The sequence below is a fragment of the Gobius niger genome (genome assembly GCF_951799975.1).
Source record: "Gobius niger genome assembly, chromosome: 21".
NCBI classification, from domain to species: Eukaryota; Metazoa; Chordata; class Actinopteri; order Gobiiformes; family Gobiidae; genus Gobius; species Gobius niger.
This window is the reverse complement of record NC_136872.1, coordinates 5,070,903-5,093,117: the sequence shown is the minus strand read 5'-3', so window position 1 is coordinate 5,093,117 and position 22,215 is coordinate 5,070,903. Positions and strand designations below refer to the sequence as shown.

The 22,215-nt window shown below is 42.4% G+C and overlaps 2 protein-coding genes across 4 annotated transcripts in view; one reads left to right on the top strand and one right to left on the bottom strand.

Annotated features, from left to right (window-relative positions):
* The window catches only part of LOC306980290 (equilibrative nucleoside transporter 2-like), a 313,304-nt gene that overhangs the window by 157,449 nt on the left and 133,640 nt on the right, over positions 1–22,215 (bottom strand). The window lies entirely within an intron of this gene.
* Positions 3,003–22,215, top strand: part of tbc1d14 (TBC1 domain family, member 14) — a 29,215-nt gene continuing 10,002 nt past the window's right edge. The window contains exons 1-4 of one of the 3 annotated variants that reach the window (XM_079579603.1): positions 3,003–3,172; positions 3,297–3,516; positions 8,710–9,361; positions 14,191–14,314. In XM_079579603.1, coding sequence (XP_079435729.1) covers positions 3,465–3,516; positions 8,710–9,361; positions 14,191–14,314 — 828 coding nt within the window. In that variant the 5' untranslated portion in view covers positions 3,003–3,172; positions 3,297–3,464. Of the gene's footprint in view, positions 3,173–3,296; positions 3,517–8,709; positions 9,362–10,634; positions 10,791–14,190; positions 14,315–17,744; positions 18,185–22,215 lie in introns of those variants that run through there. The other 2 variants (XM_079579604.1, XM_079579605.1) reach the window with 2 other exon arrangements.

Here is a 22,215-nt window from a genome sequence, read left to right as displayed (position 1 = left end):
ATATTGTCAAAAATGCAGATGTTTTGAAGTGGTTAATGCTTAACATCTCTGTAGTTACTGGGTCTGTCTAGGTGAATCAAAAACTGGCACATGGTTTAAAGTCCTCTGTCAGTTGACGGGACGTTAAGCAACAAGATTATGGGAAATTTATGGACCTACCCTACTTAGAATGGCGTGGTTATTTCTTGTAAAAAAAAACGGGAAAATAGCGCTGCCCTCGCACTGACTTGATGGCGACACATTCGACACAATGTCATGAAGGCAACAAATTGTCTGTATGCAGGAATGTCGTATTCCAACGAGATGGAACACAAAGAGCTTGGGTGAGATCAAATTGGAGTGTTGTCTAATGCAGTGGTTCTCAGCCTTTTCTCACCAAATTCCACCACATTAAAAATATGACTTTCTGAATACCAAACCGGGCTGGAACAAGATCAAAATAGGCCCAAATTGGACTAAATTCTGTATCTTTTTTTTGTCTCACGTACCCCTTCTTTCATTTCTACTCAAAGAAGACCTAAACTCTAAGGTGCAGCCAAAAAAAAAAGTAAAACATAGGCAGAGACACTGTGAATTCGAACCTTTTCTTGCAAATTATCTTTTGAAAAGATGTTTAAAATGATATTGAAATACTGTTCAGTTCCACCTTTTTAAGATCTGAAATATTTCCAAGTAGTCTGGGGTGTCCAAAGTGCAGCCCGCTAGCCAAATGTGGCCCTCAGACCAATTTTTGGTGGCCCTCGGGCTTCTTGCTGAATCGGTTCACATTATCAGAGATGGTCCTTTTTATTTAATATGTAATACAATACACAATTCTAGCCTAGCAACTAGCATTTTATTGTAATACAGAGCTGGCATTAAGGTTTTAAGCATAAATAAAGGCATGAGGCACAATTTAAACCTCTGCTAGTCGAAGGTTTCGTGGAACTAACCACGGACCCATGGCCCTTTACCCTGTGTACGCTCCAATATGTGGCCCCCCATGAAAAAAGTTTGGAAACTTGAAATTGCAGGGGACCAAAGCACCAGCGTTTGAGAACCACTGCGTTGTGCGACGCCTCTTTCTAGTTGAGATCTGGCCATCTCTGGTTCATTAGGAAATGGATGTGTCAAAACCTTCCACATCGAGCACTCAGGAACTTTTTTAAATGCAAACTGACCTAATTTTACATCGGTATCAACTTCCTGTGACAGTGCATTCATTTTATTTTTTATTTTTTTTGTGGCGAGCAGAGGTTTATGTCGGTGAAGAAATTAGCCGTCATTTAAACCTGTAGTTCTAGAAGAGAAAAAGAAAAGCCATTGTGGGTTGCATAAAACGGTACGGAGAGAACTTAAGTCCTATGCAATTCCTCGGCGCATGCTAACTTAAAAAGAAAAAAAAAGAAAAGAAAAAAGGTTTGGGTCAATGAGCATGTACTTTATTTTTGAGTGAGGGACACAGGCGAGTAAAAAAAATAAAATAAAACGCTACCCGTGGAATGTCTAAGAACATGCAGCATGCTGATGTCAACACTCCATTTTGGTTTGGATGATGAATAGTTTGATGAGAAATCTTGAGTTGAGCGATTGAAATGATTGCGAGTGCGGCTGTGGGTGAAAATGTTTCAAAACGCATCACCTTTCACCTTTTTTTTTTTTTTGGGAATTCTTCCATCAAAAAACAAAAACCTGTGTTGAAACTGTATACGGTGAGAAAGAGGTTTGAAAAACATTGAGAGTTTGCTTGCTCTGTGGTTTTGAAGTACATCATCCAACACTGAAAAAAAAAAAATAGTTTGTCTTTAATTTTCCATTTAGATGAGACTCCAATCTCCCATCTATCTCTGTTCCTTGAAACATCTGTTCCCAATAGCAGTGTTGTTCTGATTTCATGTACACCATGAGTAAATTATTTTGTTCCATTGTGGATTTCTTTAACATCTAATAAAGATATAAACCAAATATCAGCTGCTCTGTTTTCTGTTATGAATGTTTTGCTTAACATGTTGACTTTGTATCCCATGTTTTGACACTAGAGGGCAGGACTGGGGTGCATTTACTGAGCCTTACGCTGACGCTATATCGCAGTAAATGGTAAGGTCTTGACTAAATGATGTGGAAAGATTTTTGACTTTTTATGAATAAACTTAAAGCCACACTGCGGACTATCGGTTATATCGGTGAACTGTCATGTCACACCTGGCAACAGCTGTGATAAAGGTAAATAAAAGATAATGTCATATAACACTGAATAAGAGGCAATTTTAAGGTGGAATTAAATTAACGTTGATCTTTGAGCTACACACGTCATAACGTCGTGACCTACGTTGTGACCTTTGACTGTTGATTGAAGTCAGTGGTTGTGACCTTATGTGAAATTAACCAATACCTATGTTATAACAAGAGCAATTAGTAAAATCCCAATACCAGCAATAGTCGAGACATGACAATGGGTTATTTAAAAAAAACATTCAAAACGGGTCCTGATATTGTAGACTATATTTCAAAGCAACGGCACATCTCCATGGAGACGAGCTGGTGACGCTCCCAGACCGAGTTACACGTAAGGCCACAGTAAAGACACGTTCATTTATTTTATTTTATTTTATTAGATCTGTATTTTTCCACAAATAAAATGTCTTTAATTTTAATAGTGCATTGGCAAATTTCCTATTTCTCAGAAGCTCACATTGATTACTGCTAAACAAGATTGGTTCCTGTCAAAGTTACATCGGAGGATAGAAAAAGTTTCCACGTTTAAAGGGATCCCTGTTTGAAAAAAGCCACTTCCAAAACATGGAATGCAACAAGGAAGCAATGTTGACATCTTTTCTAGAACAAAACTAAAAGGTAGGAAATATGTTACGCAGATGCCAATCCTAATACTGCATCGACAATAAAACTACAATATTTATTGTCGATTAATAATGCCTTCTTCAAGGTCGCGCGACAGGTGAATCCAGCGCATTCTTGACTCGATTACAAAGCGCTCTTGTGAGAAGTTTGTTTCAAAATGGCGGCGGAAGAGTCGAGAGACAGGTATGAGATGTAAACGACACCGGAGAAACTTCAGGAAATTCGCTTTTTGTCGCCCCTTTTTACCACTTGCTGGACATTTTATTCCTTCCTCTTCGAAAGATGTGAGAGCTTCGGACCGTCGTCTTTTGCTTCCGGCTGCGGCGCGCGTGAGGTAAAATAAAGGATAAGAATTAAAACAAATGCCAGTGAGTTGGCATTAGCGGCAAGTGCACCGGAGAGGTTTGAGCGCGAGCGGAACCTGTCCCCCGGTGAGGCTAATGTCCGCGTACTGGCAGTGTTTGTGTGCAGTAAGCGGCTCCGCGGAGGCTGGAGGAGGAGAAGCAGAGGTGGTAGGAAGGAAAGTACGAGCTCATCTCTCCCCCCCCATGGAGCGCCCCGGACAGCGGATAGCACCTGCCTTTGTGTCTGCCTCCCACCTGTAGCATCCAGCAGCGAGTGGCGCCATGGCGAACACGAGCCACCACGGTCCCCACCAGCTCCGGGACACCCCCTGTGGTGCGTACAACTTTATTATTCGACATATATTAGGATTATTATTATTTTTCCTTTAAATGGATATGTCATGCGTAATTGTTTCATATAGACATACATTTTTCGGCACCTCAGCATCGATATTTTACGTTTTATGACGTATTGTTTGGAGTGAGGACTGTGTAGGTCAGGATTTTGAATGACCCCGGAGCGCCCTCTGAAGGCAACAGGTGGGAACAAGAAACAGGAAAAACGCAAAGTGTCATTTTTAGAGAGTGAGTAGCAAGCAAGTCGTCGGCCGCAGTGTTTTGCATGATATCGGTCCCTTCTAAAAAAGCAAGTTGTTTTCACAGGCCTTGTTGAATTCACCTTTTCGAATTAGTATATAATAGTATTATTAGCACGAGGAGCTGTTTTGTTCCATTCATGTATGGTTCAGACTCTTGATGTCGTGAAGGGGTGCGACTGCTTGTTGGGTGACCACCTCACCAAGGCCTATCCCAGGGGTAGGCAACGTCAGGCCCGAGGGCCAAATCCGGCCCTCCTCACAGAACCTCTGGCCCCAAAGATGATTTGAAGAAATATTATTATGTAAATATGAGATCAAATACCTTAAGGTACTCAGTAAGGTAAATTTAAAATATCCTAGCAGAGCACCCCACTTGGTTATGTAAAATAATGATTCTCCACTTGTGGGTTGGGACCAGAAAGTGGGTTGCAGAACCATTTTTCTGGTCGCGAGCCTAAATGAATGTCATTGGGCTGTTTTTTACAATTTTATTTGGGTCGCGGCTTGTTATCCTGGGGTAATGGTGGGTCCCGAAGCCATACCACTTGAGAACCACTGGTGTAAAACGTTGGCATTTGCAGAAAAAGAAGTTATTTACTTGAGGATAAAATGGTGAGGTTCGGCCCTTGGTGTTTTGGCAATGATTAAAATCGGCCTTTCACAATGCAAACTTGCCTACCCCTGTTTGCTACATGAGGAAGCTAGGGCTGAATTACCTTTACCCTTCATATATCAATATTGTTGGACCTTCCTACAAAATGAAGCAACGGAGTCCGCCAGTTTTAGCATTAGTACTTTTTCCCCTGGTATTTGAAGCTACAGCTGACTGGACGGAGAAGATCTGACAATTCACTGTGTCATTGTAAAATGCCGTAGTGTACGCTTGCATCATGTGGCAGCCTGTCTTAATGTGTTTGTTTTATTTTGAAACAAGCACTCCCCTACGACACTCCCCAGTAGGCTCCTCACTGGGCCCGGCTGCCACGTGGACTCAAATGTAGGCTTTCTATTGTGCCCGTGTTTATTGAAAGAATAATGAAGTATGTGTTGAAATGAAAACGTAGCTCTGGGTGTGTGCATGCTGAAAGAAATTAATTACAAACAATATAAATCAGGAGTAGGCAAGTTTGTGTCATGTAGGGCCGATTTTCTTCATTGCCAAAACACCGAGGGCCCAAACTCACTATTGTAGCCCAAAGTGAAGCACCTTTTTTCTACAAATATAAGCTTTGCACATAATATATGACCTAATGTGGTGTTTTCCTGGGAAATGTGAAAATATTGCCAGTATTCTCCACATTTTAGAGTCCTTTTCATGTGTTTGGTCTCTGATTTATGCATAAATGTGTCTTCAAAATTCTCTTGGGGGCCAAAGGTTTTACGCTGGAGGGCCGAATTTGATGTTGCCTACCCCTGATATAAATCATGGTTTTGTGTCACTAATGTCCTAACTCCTTACTTGTGTTTGCAAATGAGTTGTGCTGATGTGTTGTAAAAAAAAAAAAAAGAACACAACAGCAGCCTCGACAGTTTTTGAAAGCTGTTTTTAAAATCATAATTCGGGCTACTTTTGGCACATCTTTGGGCTTCTGTCATTTTTTTATTCCTCACAGAACCTAAAATGAAAGCTCAAATGGACAAGTCACATTGTCACAGCACATTATCTGTCAATACAGCTATGTTCAACAAAGTTATGCAATTTAAATTATTCTCCTCCTATTCTGCAAACCTTTCCTTGTTTTCAAATTGTAAGACGGTCAGTTTGATCTCAGCTACTACTTTGAAGTAATTTGTCCATTGTGGTATTTCTTTTTAAACTCATGATATAGATTTTAGGCCATATTGTCCTGCCCTAAACACGTCATTAAATTCCTTGCTCAAGAAAGATCTAGAATAATGTCCCTTTGCGCTGCGTTGCTTAGTTTGATCTCAGCTACAGTGCACATGCCGATGTTAGTGAAACATTCACAGATGGGCAGCCACGTTTCACTCATTACGAGAACTGTGACTAACTAATGCAATGTAAAATTAAGTTTCACACAGATGCATAATTATTTGTCAGAGGTTTATCCTTTGTTTCCATCAATAAAAACAAACTCCCTAAACTGCATGTGAGTGTGCAGCGGACGATGAAACGTGTTTAAATACCAGCAGTGAGGATGGAGTTCTGTTGAGCATAGATGCATTCCTCTGTGGTACTGGAACGGGCTGGTGCGCTGGATCACATGACCACAAAGGTCAGGGGGTAAGCTCCAGTAAAGTGTGTGAGCCTTTTGGACTTCCCTGTGGGTTATCAGGACATCTGTGACCTGAGTGGTGCATTCAAATCTTCTTATGGGCATTCAATCTATGGGGTAGTGGAATTTGCTCACTCTTGTTCTTTTTGCCCCAGCCCAGAAAGGGATTTGCCGGATTTATTTAATGTATTGCTCTTTCTTTCTTTCTTTTTCTAAGTTTGACAAGCTTCTCAGAGTGCTACTTTGTAGTGGTGGAATGACCAATGAACTGAGCAAGGTTTATCAAGGAGTGAAGTACTGAGTATCAAGAAGTGGCAGGGATTTGTTTTTACCTAACTCTACCTTTTTCATCTGGACCAAAGTCATTTTCATCAGATTTATTTTATTTTCATTTTGTCTTTTCAGTCAATATTTCTCTTCTCTTTCTAAATGTGCATTATCATAAGCAGTATGAAGATATGCCTTTTTTGGTGTTTTAATGTTGTTATGTAGTAAACATTTTGGATCTGACACAACTAATCTGATTTATCCAAACTTATTTTAGTTTTCAAAAATGTGTTGATGATATGATAAATTCAAAGGTTTCCAACTAAATTTAAGAAACGCGGCAGTTGCTCTCAATGGTTTTCTAATCTGCTCAGACATTCCTTCCAAAATGATGAACATAATGAAGCAACTCTCGTGGTCTGTGCGTGCTCTCACTCTGTAGATGTTACTTCAGTTGTTGCCCAATAACCGATTCTAGAACCTGGATTTCCGGAGAGTGGGTGCAGCATGTTCACGTTACAGCGCCGAGTCCAGTTACAGCCTGGTTACTGTGGGATTCGCTTTCAGCCGCTTGTGGCTTCCCTCACATTCTGACACAGGAGATCCCTTTTAATGACAATTATAGTTGATGTAATACGATTCGATCCAAATACAGGAGCTAAACATGTTTTTCTATTGTAGTCCTCTGTTGTACCTGAAATACTGAGTGTTCAACCACATGGAAAACCTCATGGTGCCGTTGTTGATTCCAGATATGAATAGATGCCTTGTGTGATAAATTCCATATTGGCATGTTAAATTATTTCATAAGCTGAGAGAGTTCTTTTGTGTACCTCTCCACCCTTCGCTCCACCCAATGCTAACAATAACAGCGGTGTGTCTTTGGTCTGTGTTCGCCTTTACCTCACGCTCACTTTGCTCTACTCAACATGAAACAGTGAAGAAACACGTCTATTAAAGTTATAAAGCTTGGACAGATTTATTGTCTTGGTATTTGTTCTTTATAAGTTGTATTCTACAAAGTTACATAATGTATCAGCACAGGACTGTAAGATGAACCTTACATTAGGGCGGCACAATTTTGACCAAAAACCTGCGATTGGAATTGTTTTAAATGTAGTCACTCATTCATTACATTTCATCTTCAAGCTCTAAGAGGCATTTTTAGGAGTTGTCAGAAAAACATCTTCAGTTTTAATTATTCTCAGCTCGGGGGTTGGCTGAGGAGGCTTTAAACAGTAAACAGAGAGTGATTCTTAGTTAGACTGACTGACTTTCTTCCTCAAAAGCCCGCTGTAATCATCCCGAATATTCTGCGTTCTGCTTCTCCCTCGCTGTCTGCGCAGGCGTGAGTGACGACCGTGTTGTTTTGCTTCTCCCGTGTGCGGTAGATGCAAAATCGCAAAATAGAAGATGAAAGATGAATGAAAGAGAAAGTAACAAGGTGCAGGTGTGTGTCTGCAAATCTGAATCTGCAGCAGCTCCAGTCTGCAGGTTTAAACACTGTCCCAAGAGACTGACCATAAAAACTTCAGTTTTTAACTTTTCTTTTATAATTTTATTTTTTAAGTGCCAATCAATATATATAGTACACATTATTAGAGAGTTATTGCCTAAATATTCCATTGAGTCCCATAGACAGTCTACAGGAAGTAGGTCCATATCGAAATAGCAAAAAAGCAATTATAACGAGATAACTTTACACAGTGACGAGAAATCTTATGTCAATTTGATCTCGTGAGTTCTCCTGCCACGAGATCTCGGCCCATCCCTCTTCTCAATTTATGGGCCTGGTGTGTCCCCTCTCTGTCCCTCCTGTGCTTTGACTCGTGTTGTTTTTTTACAATATTACACGCAATGAGGAGCCGACCACTCCAATCCGCTCCATGATGAAATTATATTTCCGTGACCCAACCCGACCCACAGGTTGTTTGTCACTAGCCGTGAAAATATCGCATATCGTTATTGCAATATCATTTTTTGATATAGTAGTAATTTATGTTACGTTCAGCTCCATCAGATGACTTTAAAACACAGAGACAGATGCTTAAAAAGTTGAGTAGACAATATTTGGGAGGCACTTAGTTTGCTGTTGAAAAAAAGAATAAAATATCACTGAATTGATCTTCCCAATAAGCTGGGATTTTGAAGTAATTTGTCCATTGTGATATTTCTTTTTAAAATCATGATATAGATTTTAGGCCATATTGTCCTGCCCTAAACATGTCATTAAATTCCTTGCTCAAGAAAGATCTAAAATAATGTCCCTTTGAGCTGCGTCGCTTCTGGCAGTTCCTCCGAGTGTTGTTGAGCGTCTTTCATAAGACACAGAATTGGACCAGGCTGTTATTATTTACTAGTTAGTTCACTGGACTCGCCCTTACCCTTACAATGTTGATAATATTGATCATTTTGTTGTTGCAGGGGATCCCTGTGGCATCATACTCCAAAATGGCCTGGCCCTGAAGCCCCAGGCCTTTGCCGAGCTGCCCATCGCTGGCCTCCACATTGCCCCCCTCCACTGTAACCCTGTTCCCTGCTCCATCAGCCCCGCCCACCACTTTTGCATCAGCAACAAAAGGCTTTCCGATCCGGACTGTCACAGCTTGACCTCCCAAGACTCCGGCATCCCGACTTTAGAAATCCATCCCCCGGAAATTATCACCCACCAGCAACCGAGTCACGATTCCCCCGCCACGTTAGCGCTAGACGACGACAACGGCAACCACAAATCCTCCACTTTCCCCCGCAGCGGCTTCGACTCCATCCGCCTCTTCAGTCCCGGCGCCAGACTCTCCGCGAACAACGGCATCTCCTCTGGGCCGCTGAACCGGAGCGACGATATATCGGTATGCAGCGTGTCGAGCATGAGCACGGAGCTGTCGGTGTCCAACGAGGACATGCTGGACTTCACCGTGACGTCGGACTCCAGCGCCATCGTCACCCTGGAGACGGACAACAGCCCCACAGGGCATTTCTCCGACGTGACGCTCACGTCCTCACCGGAGGGCCTGTGGAGCCCGGTGAGGCCCCAGGAGCAGAAGAAGCAGGGGCCACTGGCAAGTTTGTTCAACAGGTGAGTGCGAGGAGAAGCCGGGGTTACACAATACTGCTGTTGGCCAACGTTTCCCAAAGAGCCTTATGTGATGTAATACTCTAATGCTAATGCCTCCACGCTTTGTTTAAAGGCTTTAGTTCAAAACACTTGAGTTCGCGACTTTTTAGTAAAAAAAAACAAGCTTGAAGAAAAATGCACAAAAAAGTTATCATGTGGATGTAACTAACTGTTCTGATCTGGGCTGCAGTTGGTCAGGTCTAGGTTCAGCAACATGTGCCCAAAGAAGGTGTTCAGCTAACGATCTAAATGACCAGGTTATTCCATCAATGGATTTCCCCCCCCCCCTGATGTTCCAAGATGATAATGCAGGATTCATGCGGCTCACATTGTGAAAGAGGGGTTCAGGGAGCATGAGATGGATTGCCCACCACAGGGTCCAGATCTCAACCCCATTGAGGATCTTTGGGATCTTTCTCCCATCATCGATACAAGATCTTGCTGCAGAATGAATGCGACACAGAAGCTCATTGAAAGTAACAGCGAATGTGACCCATTTTGTTTATAGCAGCTTTATTTTTTTTGTTAGATTTCCAAGTTCTTTAGATACAAATCTAGATAAAAAAAGACTTTCACTAAGTCAATTTACAAAGACTTGGGGAGATACACAATATTGAGTGCAAAAAGTTCCATTTCAGGAAAAAAGTGTGTGTAATATTTTTGCTGTTAAGTTTGAGCATTTTGAAAAGCACGTTTTAAAAGAGAGTAAAGAAAGGATGGCATTTTTGTTGAAGCTCAAAACCTATTGCCTATTACTACACGAAGAAATACTGTACATAACCATAGCCCAACTGTACATAGTCACTTGTCTGGTTTCACTCTCGCTGCACACAATACACTGCCACTTCCCCGTTACGCACTTACTCACTTGGGTTTTGTAATTATGAAGAAACTGTCCTGTCGGGTCTGTATGCAATTTACCGAAACCACGCGCTGCACCTAATTTCGAGAAAGTAGAACATTTTCTATACACAAGAAAGTATCCAGTATTCGACATTGAATTAAAATTGTGGTTTCTCGTGGAGTCTGCTCAGATCGCTCGGCTCTTCTCGGTCACGTTGAGCCTCACCTTCATCACTTGTTGGTTTTTCACGTGTAACAGAGTGACTGGACTCGGTGCGGCGGCGGACACAGCCTCGCAGTAAGCGGCCTCTCTGACCTCTCCCCTTTGGCACACACGAGTTACTCACTGCCCTCCCTCTCTCTTTTGCTCCGTTCTCGGCGTCTCATCCAGTGGGCGGGAACATTGAGTGAGCCGTGCTCTTTCACAGCACTTTACACACTCGCCGCTATGGGGGCCGGGAGCTCGGAGGAGGATTGAAGGAGTTTTGTTTAGTTCAGAGATTGACGGCGACATGGCAGTCCCTTCGCTTGTTCTCTACACCGACAGGTAAGACGATAGCTTTGATTTCAAACGCCGCAGGTAAGTATGCTTTGTTGCTTTTATGACAGATTGGTTTGAATGGAAGGCGCTTTTTTGACAGGGTGAGGGACTAATGATAGTTGGTATTGCTTTTATTTTGAGAACTAGCCTAGCCTACATTTAAAACATGACATGCATAAAATCAAAATCTTTATCCCTCTGTATGGTCAGCCCTCTTTAGCTCACGCTGTTTTACTTCAGATAAAAGTTTGCCGGCTAGCAAAAAGTCACCTGCTTGTGCAAATAAAATATATGTTGATTTGAAATGATCATGGTTCCTTTTGTAGATGGTCACGCTTTATTCATGACCTCCACAATTCCTTTTCAATGCTGTTCTGATGCATTGTTAGGGTCACTCCATCTACTTCCCAGTTACATTAGGTCTTAGAGCAACTTTTCTTGCCCTTACGTGTCTTTTACGATGTGAACTCTTCCTTGTTTCGTCTTGTGCTAGCTTGTTTGGCCCAGGTGTCCTCCACTGTTTGCCGACGGATACGCGAACCCACCCTGACGTCTTATCACTGTATTTGCGCACGACTTACTGTGGACATTTTTTTTTCTTGTTACTACAAAACCACAGCAGCTCAAAGTGGAGCCGGCTTGTTTTCCCCCCCCGAGCACTCGACTTGTTTGCATTTTGTCACCTTGAGGCACTTTTGGTGCAAATCTCACTTCTACCTTTGCGGTGTTTTGGTTGAGCTGTAAACAAAACTGCATTGAAAGTTTGTGGGAATTTCAGGCTAAAGAAGTTGAGCTTTTGAACTTGTTGTTGTTGCCAAGTTGGTTTATAATTAACTGTTATCTTATGTAATAGTTCGAGATATACAGCCTGTAAAGACGAGGTCACCACCATCAGATCAAAACCGTAACGTAATGTTAGCGATTAGCCACTGGCAAAGACTGCACTTATTTAGCTTATAAAATATCCTGGAAAGGATAAGAAAACTAGCCTCCAAAGGTTCATGTCTTATCTCTGCACTTACAAACATGTGAGTCTTGTTTTAGCAGTTTATATTTGCCGTCTTTGAAATGCAAGGTTTTCAAAAGAAGTCATTAAACAATGCCACATTTAAGGCCTTGTTTGTTCCTCTATTTAGAGGAGTGGCTCAAATGTTAAGAAATGATAATTGCTTAACTGTTTGATGCATTAGTAGCATTAAAAATACAAAAGCTGGCCATGAAAAAAACGTAACATTCATCTTCTAAATGTCAAAGCTCATGGACTTAAATTAAAGGGACTATAAGGAGTTTAAAAATGTTAAAATTATGTATTTTCCTCCCCCTACATGTTCCAGCCATGTCCTAATGTGTAGAATGAGCCCAGACCTGTTCACCACAACTGCCTCTAAAATCCTGTACGGTCACTCAAAAATGTGTCACTTCGGCCCGAATTGCCGTCATGCACGAGCTTAATATAGAAGGTGCAGTTACACATATGGCCTGAGGTGGCAGTAGTGAGTATAAAAGGGCGAACTTGCTTCCAGCCCCTTTAAATAAAAAATAAGTTCTGTTTTCTTTGATTTCAGTAGATATTTGTACAGCATGTCTTGACTCGGTCCAATCTGATCCATTGTGTAAAATGCGAGTGTCTGCAGTATCTTTATCCTGCTTATCTACTCTCACAAAAACATAGTCGTCAGGTCATTACAAGTTCAAGTCCATGGTCAAAGGTATCATAAGTAAGCAGTCTTGTGATATCGCTATCTGTCAAATGCCGAGGCGTTTCATGTGTATAAAATACAAATGGTCTAAAGTTTGTTTTTGTGGACGTAAAAGAAAGTGAATTTATCTTTTCATCCTCCGTTCAGCTTTAGAAATCTTTGCTTTACATTCATGACATTTGCAAATGTTGAAAATGATTTCATTCTTAACACTCCAATCTATTGTAGCTTTGCTCTGTTATAAGGAGCCATCTGTATTTATGAGCTGCAGAACGTGGAAGCACCGGTCTGTCGGTCGGATGTGTCTGCCCTTACGGTAACTCGTGGAAAATATGCAGGCTGACGTGAAATGAACAGCTACAGGAGAGCGCGATGCGAGTTCCCAGAAGTCAACAGTGCTGTGCCTGGTCATGCAGCAGTGGACTCTGTCAACAGATACAGGAATTCAAGGGTTTTCTGGTGTCTTTCCACAAAACAAAACGGACTCGCTATGCAACATTTTGTCATCTTAAGAAAAAGTCAGATGGTAGTTACAAAGTGTATTCCACTAGTGTTTGATATGAAGGAAGCAAGAATAAAGGATGTAAGCACAATCGGCAAAATTTGCAGAAACATTTACACTTTTTAAACCGTCGCCTTAAACTTTCGCTTTCGATATGTTGCCAGTAAGTATGTCTTGGTTCAGTTCCCAATTTCTCTTCATACAGTTTTCACTTTCCGGCTTCCTCGTCCTGTTCATTATAAACCCCAAAAGTGAATTACTTCAGCGAGGTACTCCTTTAGACTTGGGGACATTGTGGCTGAGGCAATGTTTTAAATGAAATTAAACCTGTGCAATAATAGTAGCTTCATAAATCATAAATGTCATGTTTGATCATTATTAGAAGGATTGCTCTGCTCAGCCCTTTAATTATCTTGCGTAACAGTTACACACAGTGACTGTTACGCAACATGACGACATTTCTGTCATCCTTGCTTGGGACCGAGACAAAGAGTGCACCGGGTTTATGATGCACTTATCTAAAGCCACATTCAAAGTTAAATGTTGCTACATCACGAGAGCAACTAAACAAAGAGCTTTACCAAATGTGCTCCTAATGGTCTGACCCAGCCTGGCCTTAGCCATCCGTAAACTCCGGTCAATTATAATTTCCCTGCATGTCCGTCTGGGCTTGATCTCAGTGGCTGCGTTACATGGGTTGACTTTCTACCTACCATTCAGCGAGCGGGGGAGGCGGGTGTTGTAGGTGACGTCAAGCATTTGCGCCGATTTGCAGGTTGTAGTTTGGCAATGGCAGCGGAAACGAAAGAAATGGAAGCTCTTCAATCCGTCCTGGCTCGGCTCCCAAATATCCAGAATTTAAAATTGAAACCTTTGGAATACGCAAGAATGCTCTGAAGAAAATCAGATCCAATCGTTTCAAAGGAGTTCACCCCTCCCACCTGATAACGGAGCTCAATTGTGAAGTTCCAGACCCTTGTACGAAACGAAGTAAGTACGAGGGTGTGGTAAAACCAGGCTAGATCTGACCAGTTTAAAACATTATTCCGGCTACAATGAGCTGACAAGTGTGTTCTTTGTTGGTAAAATCTTAGACTTTCTCAAGCCTTTAAATCAGAGTGTGCAGATTAGAACACTGCTCGCTGTGTTTTGGCCAGTGTTGTGATTGAGGATGTCTTCACCTGCTACCTGTGTTTGTTTCCAGGAGCCTGTTCGCCCGCAGAGTGAAGGACACGCGGCCGGTGGAGAACAGGGATCCTGGCTGGAAGCTCTTTGGAAAAGTCCCGCCCCGAGAGGGGCCCGTCAAAGATCCCAAGAAAATCCAAAAGGTATAATGTCTTTCTTCATGTTGGTAAAGTAAAATCCTTTTTGTCACATTCGGTATATTAGCAAAGCAGCAATTTGTGGGGAAAAGTTAGACATTAGACGTGGAAGTGCTGAAGGGTTTTCGAAGGTTAGAAATGCATTTGGCCCACAGCTAACAGGTTTTTTTTTTAAATATGAGAAGTTGGGTTACGGTAGCTTTAGGTTTACACTTCCTAACCTCCCAAAAAAGTCACCACTTTGGCCTTTTTCACTGGTGCTTCCTGCCCAGCCCAGTGCAGATCTACCTGTTGTCGAGTGTTTCCACTGGCCTGATCAGAGTCCCCCAGGTATATGTTTTGGGATCCGAGCTCAACCCTGGGCCGAAGCGCACAGAACTGATGCTAACGTGGTGTGAACACACTGCTGGCCTCGGATTGGCAGGAGGAGTTTTTGTGGGCGGCCCTCCCACAGATGCACACATTAGAAAACACATTACTGAAGGAAGACCATAACGTCGATGAAACGTTTTGTGAACTGCAATGAGAACTATGTGGACAAATAATGCCTTTTGGTTGGGTTTATGGATTTATTCAGAGGTGCCAAGGCAACTACTAGAGGAAAGAAGCTGCTAATGACGAACTATTAAGGTGAGCTACGCGCAGATATTTTGCTACACCAGCTAAAGTTATCATTGGCAAAATCACCTTTTTCAACAGTGGTATGATTTTGTGAAGTATTAAATCTTGTATGGTCTGCCTGGTTTAGTGAGGGCAGCGTGTGTGTTTTTTTTTTCATACCTGACAGTTGGTAAAATCTTAGACTTTCTCACTTTGTGCAATCTTCCTCAGAGTTGGTCACATGATGTTACTGTGACGTGTCTTGTCAGCTGATTTACACAGGTTTTGGTGCCGTTTTTCCTGCCAGTGGAGGTAGGACAAGACCTTTTTTGGGGGGGAAGTGTATTGCATAATGTCATTGAGTGAGCATGTTAACGCTTGTTTGGTTTGTGTCCTTCGAAGTGGTCCGTGTGCAGCTCGTGCTTTTGTGTACTCTGTGTTTTTGAAAGCGCTCGGATAAGCTCATGAGCAATAATTACCAGAGGAAAAAAATGAGGCATAAGTGAAGGCCGTTCCATGTGGTTAATGTTTGCAGTCTCGGTTCATTATCTCTGACTGACTGTAACTGTACAATCCCAGGAGGCTCGCTGACTCCAGGGCCACAGTGACCTGATCTCACTGCAGCACACTCTCATCTTAAACAGGCACAAACAAACAGAACCAGGCTGCAGCACAGAGAACATCCAGACAATAATACTGTGGTCATTCTTCACACTACAGTACATTCAGTCTTTTTTGTCTTTGTTATTTGTTTGTTTTGGACATTTTGGTGGAGAGCTGTGAAATAAGCTTTGGAAAACAAGCCAACACAGTGCAGGCCATGACTGGGGGGGTTTCCTGGTACTTCTTTTTTAGTGTGACTACTTGTTAGATGCTGCCTTCATGTGCCCTGGGAAAGACGATCCTTAACGAGTGCTTCGCGTTCAAGTGCTTTTGTGGTTGTAGTGGTGAAACATTAAACGTCACTTCTTTTTGGACCATGGTTTTCAGCGTTTAGTTCCACCACACTTGTATTTATTTCAGTGACATTGTTTTTTGTTCAGAGAGAGTCTTTTGTTCACCGTGAGCTAATAAGGTTCCTGGCATAAGAGGCAGGGTTAACCTGTCGTGTGACTAATTGTTGCTCCTGTGAGTGTGAACCTGAATGCATGTTGGCCTCCATCACTTGTTTAGTGGCCAGCTGGACACTGCACCCTCCCTTTGCCATTAAGGAAGCGGACAGTAGTGTCCAATTAAACCGCACTAGAGCTCTCCTCTTGTAAACCAAACCTGGGACAAGATGGCAGCGTGTAATTAGAGCCTCACAGACCTGCTATTGTCCTCCCTCTGACCGGAAACCACTTTGCTCCGCTGTTTGTGCTCGCCGGGTTTGCTTGTTGGTCCATGTACTTTACTGGTTTCAAGCTAATTTGTCTTATTTGAATTGTAGCTGTTTGGGCTACATGATTTTGACATAAAAATTGCAAATCAAAACACAATATTTTTTTTGTTTGATACATTTAAATGCATAAACTGCTAAAATGATGAGTGAAGGAAGTCATGTTGCTTTCTTTCTTGCTCAAATTGCCCCACAAAAATCTACTTTCAAAAATATTTGGTTTCATGTGGACAGCGCCCTCTTCTGGAGGAGTTTCCCCAACATTCAGTGTACCTCCGGGGGACAGCCACGTGACTAAAATAAGTCCGGGATGGAATCACTGAGTGTCTCTAAACACTCACTGCCTTATGGAAACTCCAACCTTTTATCTGTCGCAGCTGAACCTGAGATCGCAAGGCTTCACAGTTCTGATCTCTGAACATCACTTATATGTCAGAGATGGAAGAAAAATAAGCACAGCCTCTTGAGATTAGGTTATTGCAGTAGTCGAAACCTCAAATGTGATTCGATGTCGATGAACCTTGCAGCCAAGTAGCTGTACTGTACACATTCTTCATTGGTTGAAACAATTTCTTTCTGATTTGTTTTGTGATATTTCTGAATGATTTCATGATGGTGCGACTAGTTAGATGCATTAGAGGCATATTCCTTTCTCTCGCAGCGAACTTTGTGTAGCGTTGGCCTGGTCGTATCAGTGTAATCTAATATGACCCATGGAGTCGGTTAACAAGACTGGGGTTTCAGCTTTTGTCCTGCTCTGACGTCTTTATTTGCTCAAGTAATTGCGGAGCTGTTCACACAAACCACCTCTCCCCTTTTGAGAATATTTTTTTTTCACATATGATTTGCACCTCTCTGAGAGACGGCCATTCAAAAAGAACACGCATGCTTTTGATATGTAAAGTGTGGTCATTGTGTGTCGTTCCTGCGAGATGAAGGAAACTGCACCTGCAACAGAACCTTGGAAATGATTGTAGCGTTTTACAGTATTGTTACGTAAAGGCGGTATTGTCATTTAAATCATCCTAGCAGGTTCAGACTTTTAACACTCGGTAATGCCGTCTTTTTTTTAACTGCTATTTCATTTGATTTTATAATTTTTATTCCCAATTTTTCCTATTTTTTTGGAGTATTATGTCGTGAAATTGAAAGTTGATGGATTGACTGAAAAAGAGATGCCAAAAGGAACAAATGACTTGTTTTGTTTTGTTTGTTTGTTTTATCATTAAGCGGCTTTGTAGACTGGCTTTCCATCTGACTCATAAGCTCATTACCTGCAAACTGGATGACCCCTAATCTTGAGGTCATTTTTGAACGTCCACTATGGCCTGGCTGTAAATAAAGCAAACACGTGGCTTCATTTTGGCACCGTTTTTTTTGGATTCGATTATTACTTTCATACGACTAAAAGCGTCCAGCAGACGCGTCAAATCCCCGGAGACCTCGCTTCAGCACACCTCCCCGACCGGATTAGCCCGCTGCCCGTCTGCAACCCGATCCATTTCCTCTGAGCTCCACTGGGCGCGTCTGCCAGGCCACCTCCGCACACTCCGAGCCGCTCTCCTTTCACACGCACACACACACACACACACACACCGTCCGCCGCGCATCCCCAACCAGGAGCAGCCACGCAGAGGGAAAGGGGAGAGAGCGTGGGGGGCTAGCATGCCTCGAACGGTGCCTCCAACGCGGGCCGTGACAGACCGTACTCAGCCTCTCCTCCTCCTCCTCCATCAGCACCTCGACCTCCCGCTGTCGCCGCTCCCGCGAAGAAGGGTGTCCGGTTGCCAGGAGGAGTGAGCCCTGGGAAGCAGAGATGACGCCAAGCTAGGTCTGTTTTCGGATTCGTCAACCCCCCCCTCCAAACTACACTAGCGGAGGACTCGGCAGCGTTCATGGTAAGTTGGATGTAGAGGGGGAGCGATGAGGGGAGATGGCTGGCTGCGGGGCTGTCTCCTCGTCTGGCTGGGTGCATCAGAGGACATTTATAGTCATCAAAAAACAAGAGGAAGAGGTCGGATCGGATTTCACGTAATAAGCCCATTCAAGCAGGAGATACGGATCGCTTGTTGACAATCCGTTTCCGCTGTAGAAAGATAGATTTGTATTATATTCAACGCGCCGGCAGATGGATGGCTAACCCACATCTAAGGTTTCCAAAGCACGTGCATGTGTGTGTGGCTGCGTCCATCTCTGATCGGTTTTGTGGGGTTTCCCGGATTGTTTCCACTGTTACAGGAGCTAATGCGTATCGAGTGGGTCAAGTCAATACCGTGCTGTTTGGTTTGGCTCGACGGGGACTTGTGTTTCCAGACCAAAAATTATACTTTTGTCTTGGACTGGGCATCGTGGCATATAATGATTCAGGTGGTGTTTTTCTCATGTATTATTGACTAAAGAAAAAGCATATGCCCTTTATCTCATAGTCTTATCAATGAGGCGTGTCACGATAACATCATTGTAAGTTCGATATATTAAGGCTGGAAAATATTGCGATAAACGGTTTTATTGCCACAGAAACTGCCTCTAAAGCTTATAAATCACATTAAACCTTTGTTCAAAACCTATTTAGTTTTAAACTATCCCACAATAAACATGAAATACAATGAAACAAATTACTTCGGGTTAAAAATAAATATCACATGGGGGAAAAATGCTGAATAATTAACCAGAAACCACCTGCTTCATGGCATACTTTTTATCCTTGTTACTTGGCACGTGATCACTTCGCAAGAAGTACTTTTAAATACTGCTACTCTCCATGCAAGGTTTTTACGTGTACAAACCAAAATTACAGAAGTACAATGTAAAGTACGAGAATGCTTCATCACGTGTTAGCAATATAAGAGATTTAAAAATTGCAATCCACAAACAGCCCAAGTCTGAAAATGCACACACCACCAACGTATATTAGACGCCCATTAACAATGCCATACTGTTTCTGTATTGCCTGATAAATCCACTCAGCTCCACTCTCCAGTGAACCACGCTCATTCAACAGTGGACTGAATGAGCGCTCTGGCAGCAGAGCTAATCCTTCATCTGTCGGTGGAGATTTTGCTCAGCGAGCTGCCAGATCAGAGCCTGTATTCCTGAATCACGCCGTGGCGTTACTGTCTGGCCCCCTGCAGTAGCTGCGACTCAACTGTTACTGTCTCACACCCTCATCCTGCCAGAAAGCGTGTTGGGCGGTTTGATGTTTCATGCAAATTGAGTGCCTCTATGTCAAGGGGAGATTAGGATAAACATGGGGGAAATGAAATGAAAAGGACTGTGCTATGCTATCGAGCCATGTTACTTCATCAAACACATACCTGGAGTTGAGTCATCTGTTGTCAATAAACATCACTCCGATATTCGCTAAGGTCCTACAATTTGACCAGACTTGTTGGTGTTTTCATCATTTGCTGCTCAAATGACCTGCTGTGCGAACAACTTGGTAAATTTAGCATGCTTGCAGTCTTTGTTAGAACTGAATTAAAAAAACAAATACATGAAAAAGCTATCGGTTAGGCAATGGTAACACTACAGGCTATAAAAGAATGAAGCTTCTCTTTTAATCTGGCTATATATTGGATGGTGAACGTTTGGTCACTGGTTGAGAAGTGCACGCAAAACTGATAATTTCTTTCAAAACATTTAATGAAATCCTTGACATGATTCACAACAAGAGGCTGATCTTGAATTTGAGGACTATGTTGGCCATTGTCTTCATATAGAGCTCAATGTGTTTCTCTTCCATGCATTTCGACTTCCACAAAAACTGTCCAAAAAGTTCAAAAAACAACAAATAAAACAAACCACTCCCCATGTATTTGAAATGAACTGTGCATGCCAAAACCAACCACAACATCAGCTAACCCATTATAAACATGACTATCACATTTTTAATTGCTAAAACAGTCCAGCCTGGCGACCTCCGCTCCAGACCTCCTTGTGAAACCTGATTTGTGACCACTACGCCGCTGCCAGCTGCCCACTCATCACATTAGTGTCAGAACATAACCCCCTCTGTGTTCTGTCGTTTATTTAAACCATAAAGTCCATCAGCAGCCCGTCCAGACCCCCCTCCCTGGGCTGCGAGAGCCCTTACATCACCGCGGGAAATAGGAGAACTCGCAGAAAGCAAAGCCGGCGTGACCAAGCAGGTTGCCAGGGAAGCAGGTTATCACGGGATATGGTTGCTATGGTCCCGTTGTGCGTAACTACAGTGCTAAAGCTGGAAATAGTTTGGTCTCGTATCGGATGTTGTTTTCATTCATTAATTTCAAACGTAAAAGGCTTGAGTTAGCGTTGGCAGTAGTTCTGCTCAAGTGTCTGCTTTTCTTGGCAGCTTTCAACAGTAAAATCACATCAAAGTGCAAATTATGTGTAACAGTATCCCGTTACTTGTCGCTGTCCTGAGCAGTGCCCCATATTCCCTCTGCTTCTCACCTTGCCGGTATCACCTGCATTGCTACTGGAGCCGAGCCAAACACTCCTCTTTCCCTCCTCCATACTACCCGTCTGCAGTGTCCAGCTTCCCCCAGCATTCAAAGCGCTGACTTGTCTTTAATATGAGTCACTTCTAGTTCCTTTGGGCACACGCAGACTTTAATAGACATTAGCAAAGCAGAACATGCTCTGGCACACGCACGGATCAATTAGTCTTGACTGGGAGGCGGAGAAAGTCGATTCTGTAAATATAGAACTGAGAGTCTGTAAATAAAGGCGCAAGTGCTAGTCTAAGCTGATGTTGTGGACACGATGTATAGGTTTGTCTGTAAACATTAACCCCTGAACCGAGCACATTTTCTCCAGCTTTAACTCGATCCAAAAGCTTCTGGAAAAAAGGTGTGAAAATGGCAACAAAACTATTTCTTTTGAAAAAAAAAAAAAAAACAAAGTAATAAAAAGAAAAAAAGAAAAGAAAATGGCAACAAAACTGAGACGAAAACAAGGATGAAAATGTGAACAAAGTGAGAAAAAATTGACGAAAAAGTGACAAAAAATGTACCAAAAATGAACCAAAAAATGACAAAAAATGGACAAAAAAGTGAGAAAAATTGGCCGAAAAACTGAGAAAAAATGGCCGAAAAAGTGATAAGAATTTGACAAAAAAATGTGAAGAATTTGACGAAAAAGTGACAAAAAAGTTCATTTTCTCAGTTATGTAGTGGTCTGACTCTAGAATCATGTAGGATTGTGGCTGATGGTTCTACTGCTGTTTTGGAAATTGTTTGGAGTTTTGTGGGTTACATTGGATGCGACAGACTGCCAGTCAGACTAGCCTTACGCTACTTTTTTTGTCGAAAGGTTAGTCTGGGATCTCGTGTCGTTTTGTGCCAGAGCCAATCATGGCGGTTCACACGGCAAAAAAAAGAAATAAAATGACTGAACTGAATCCCGCAGAGGGGTGAGAAACGAAGCGAAGCACTAAAGCAGTGATTAGTTTGTCCTAAAATTGAACGCTGAGGCTCGTAATGCATTAAATGTCTGAAAAAGTGCAGGTAAACCATATTTTTTTCCTCAAAGCAAACAGGGGAAAGAAGATTACTGTTTAGCCTGACCTTCTAAAATGCACGAGAGCCGCCTGCAAATGTCATTTTAATGAACCTGCCGGCCATAAGTCCCTTTTATTAGCTCTTGACTCAGCATGATGCTGCTTATGTTGCCTGGATAATCTGCCCCAGAAAGCAGGTAAGTGGAAAGGCTGAGCTAACATTTCATCAGATTAAAGTCTCCCCTTTATTTATTTATTTATTTCCCCTGGCCTCTGTATGTGAGTTATGTATGTAACAACTAGGGAGTCAATTATTCTTGAACAGTCTTTTAACTCCCAATGAATTGTCCATAAAAAGTGCGGCGTTTCAATCTGGCCCGCTCTCTTCACATGTTGTTTTAATTCCCTTCATTTGCCCCCGGGGAGCAGCAAAACGGGCGTCACAGG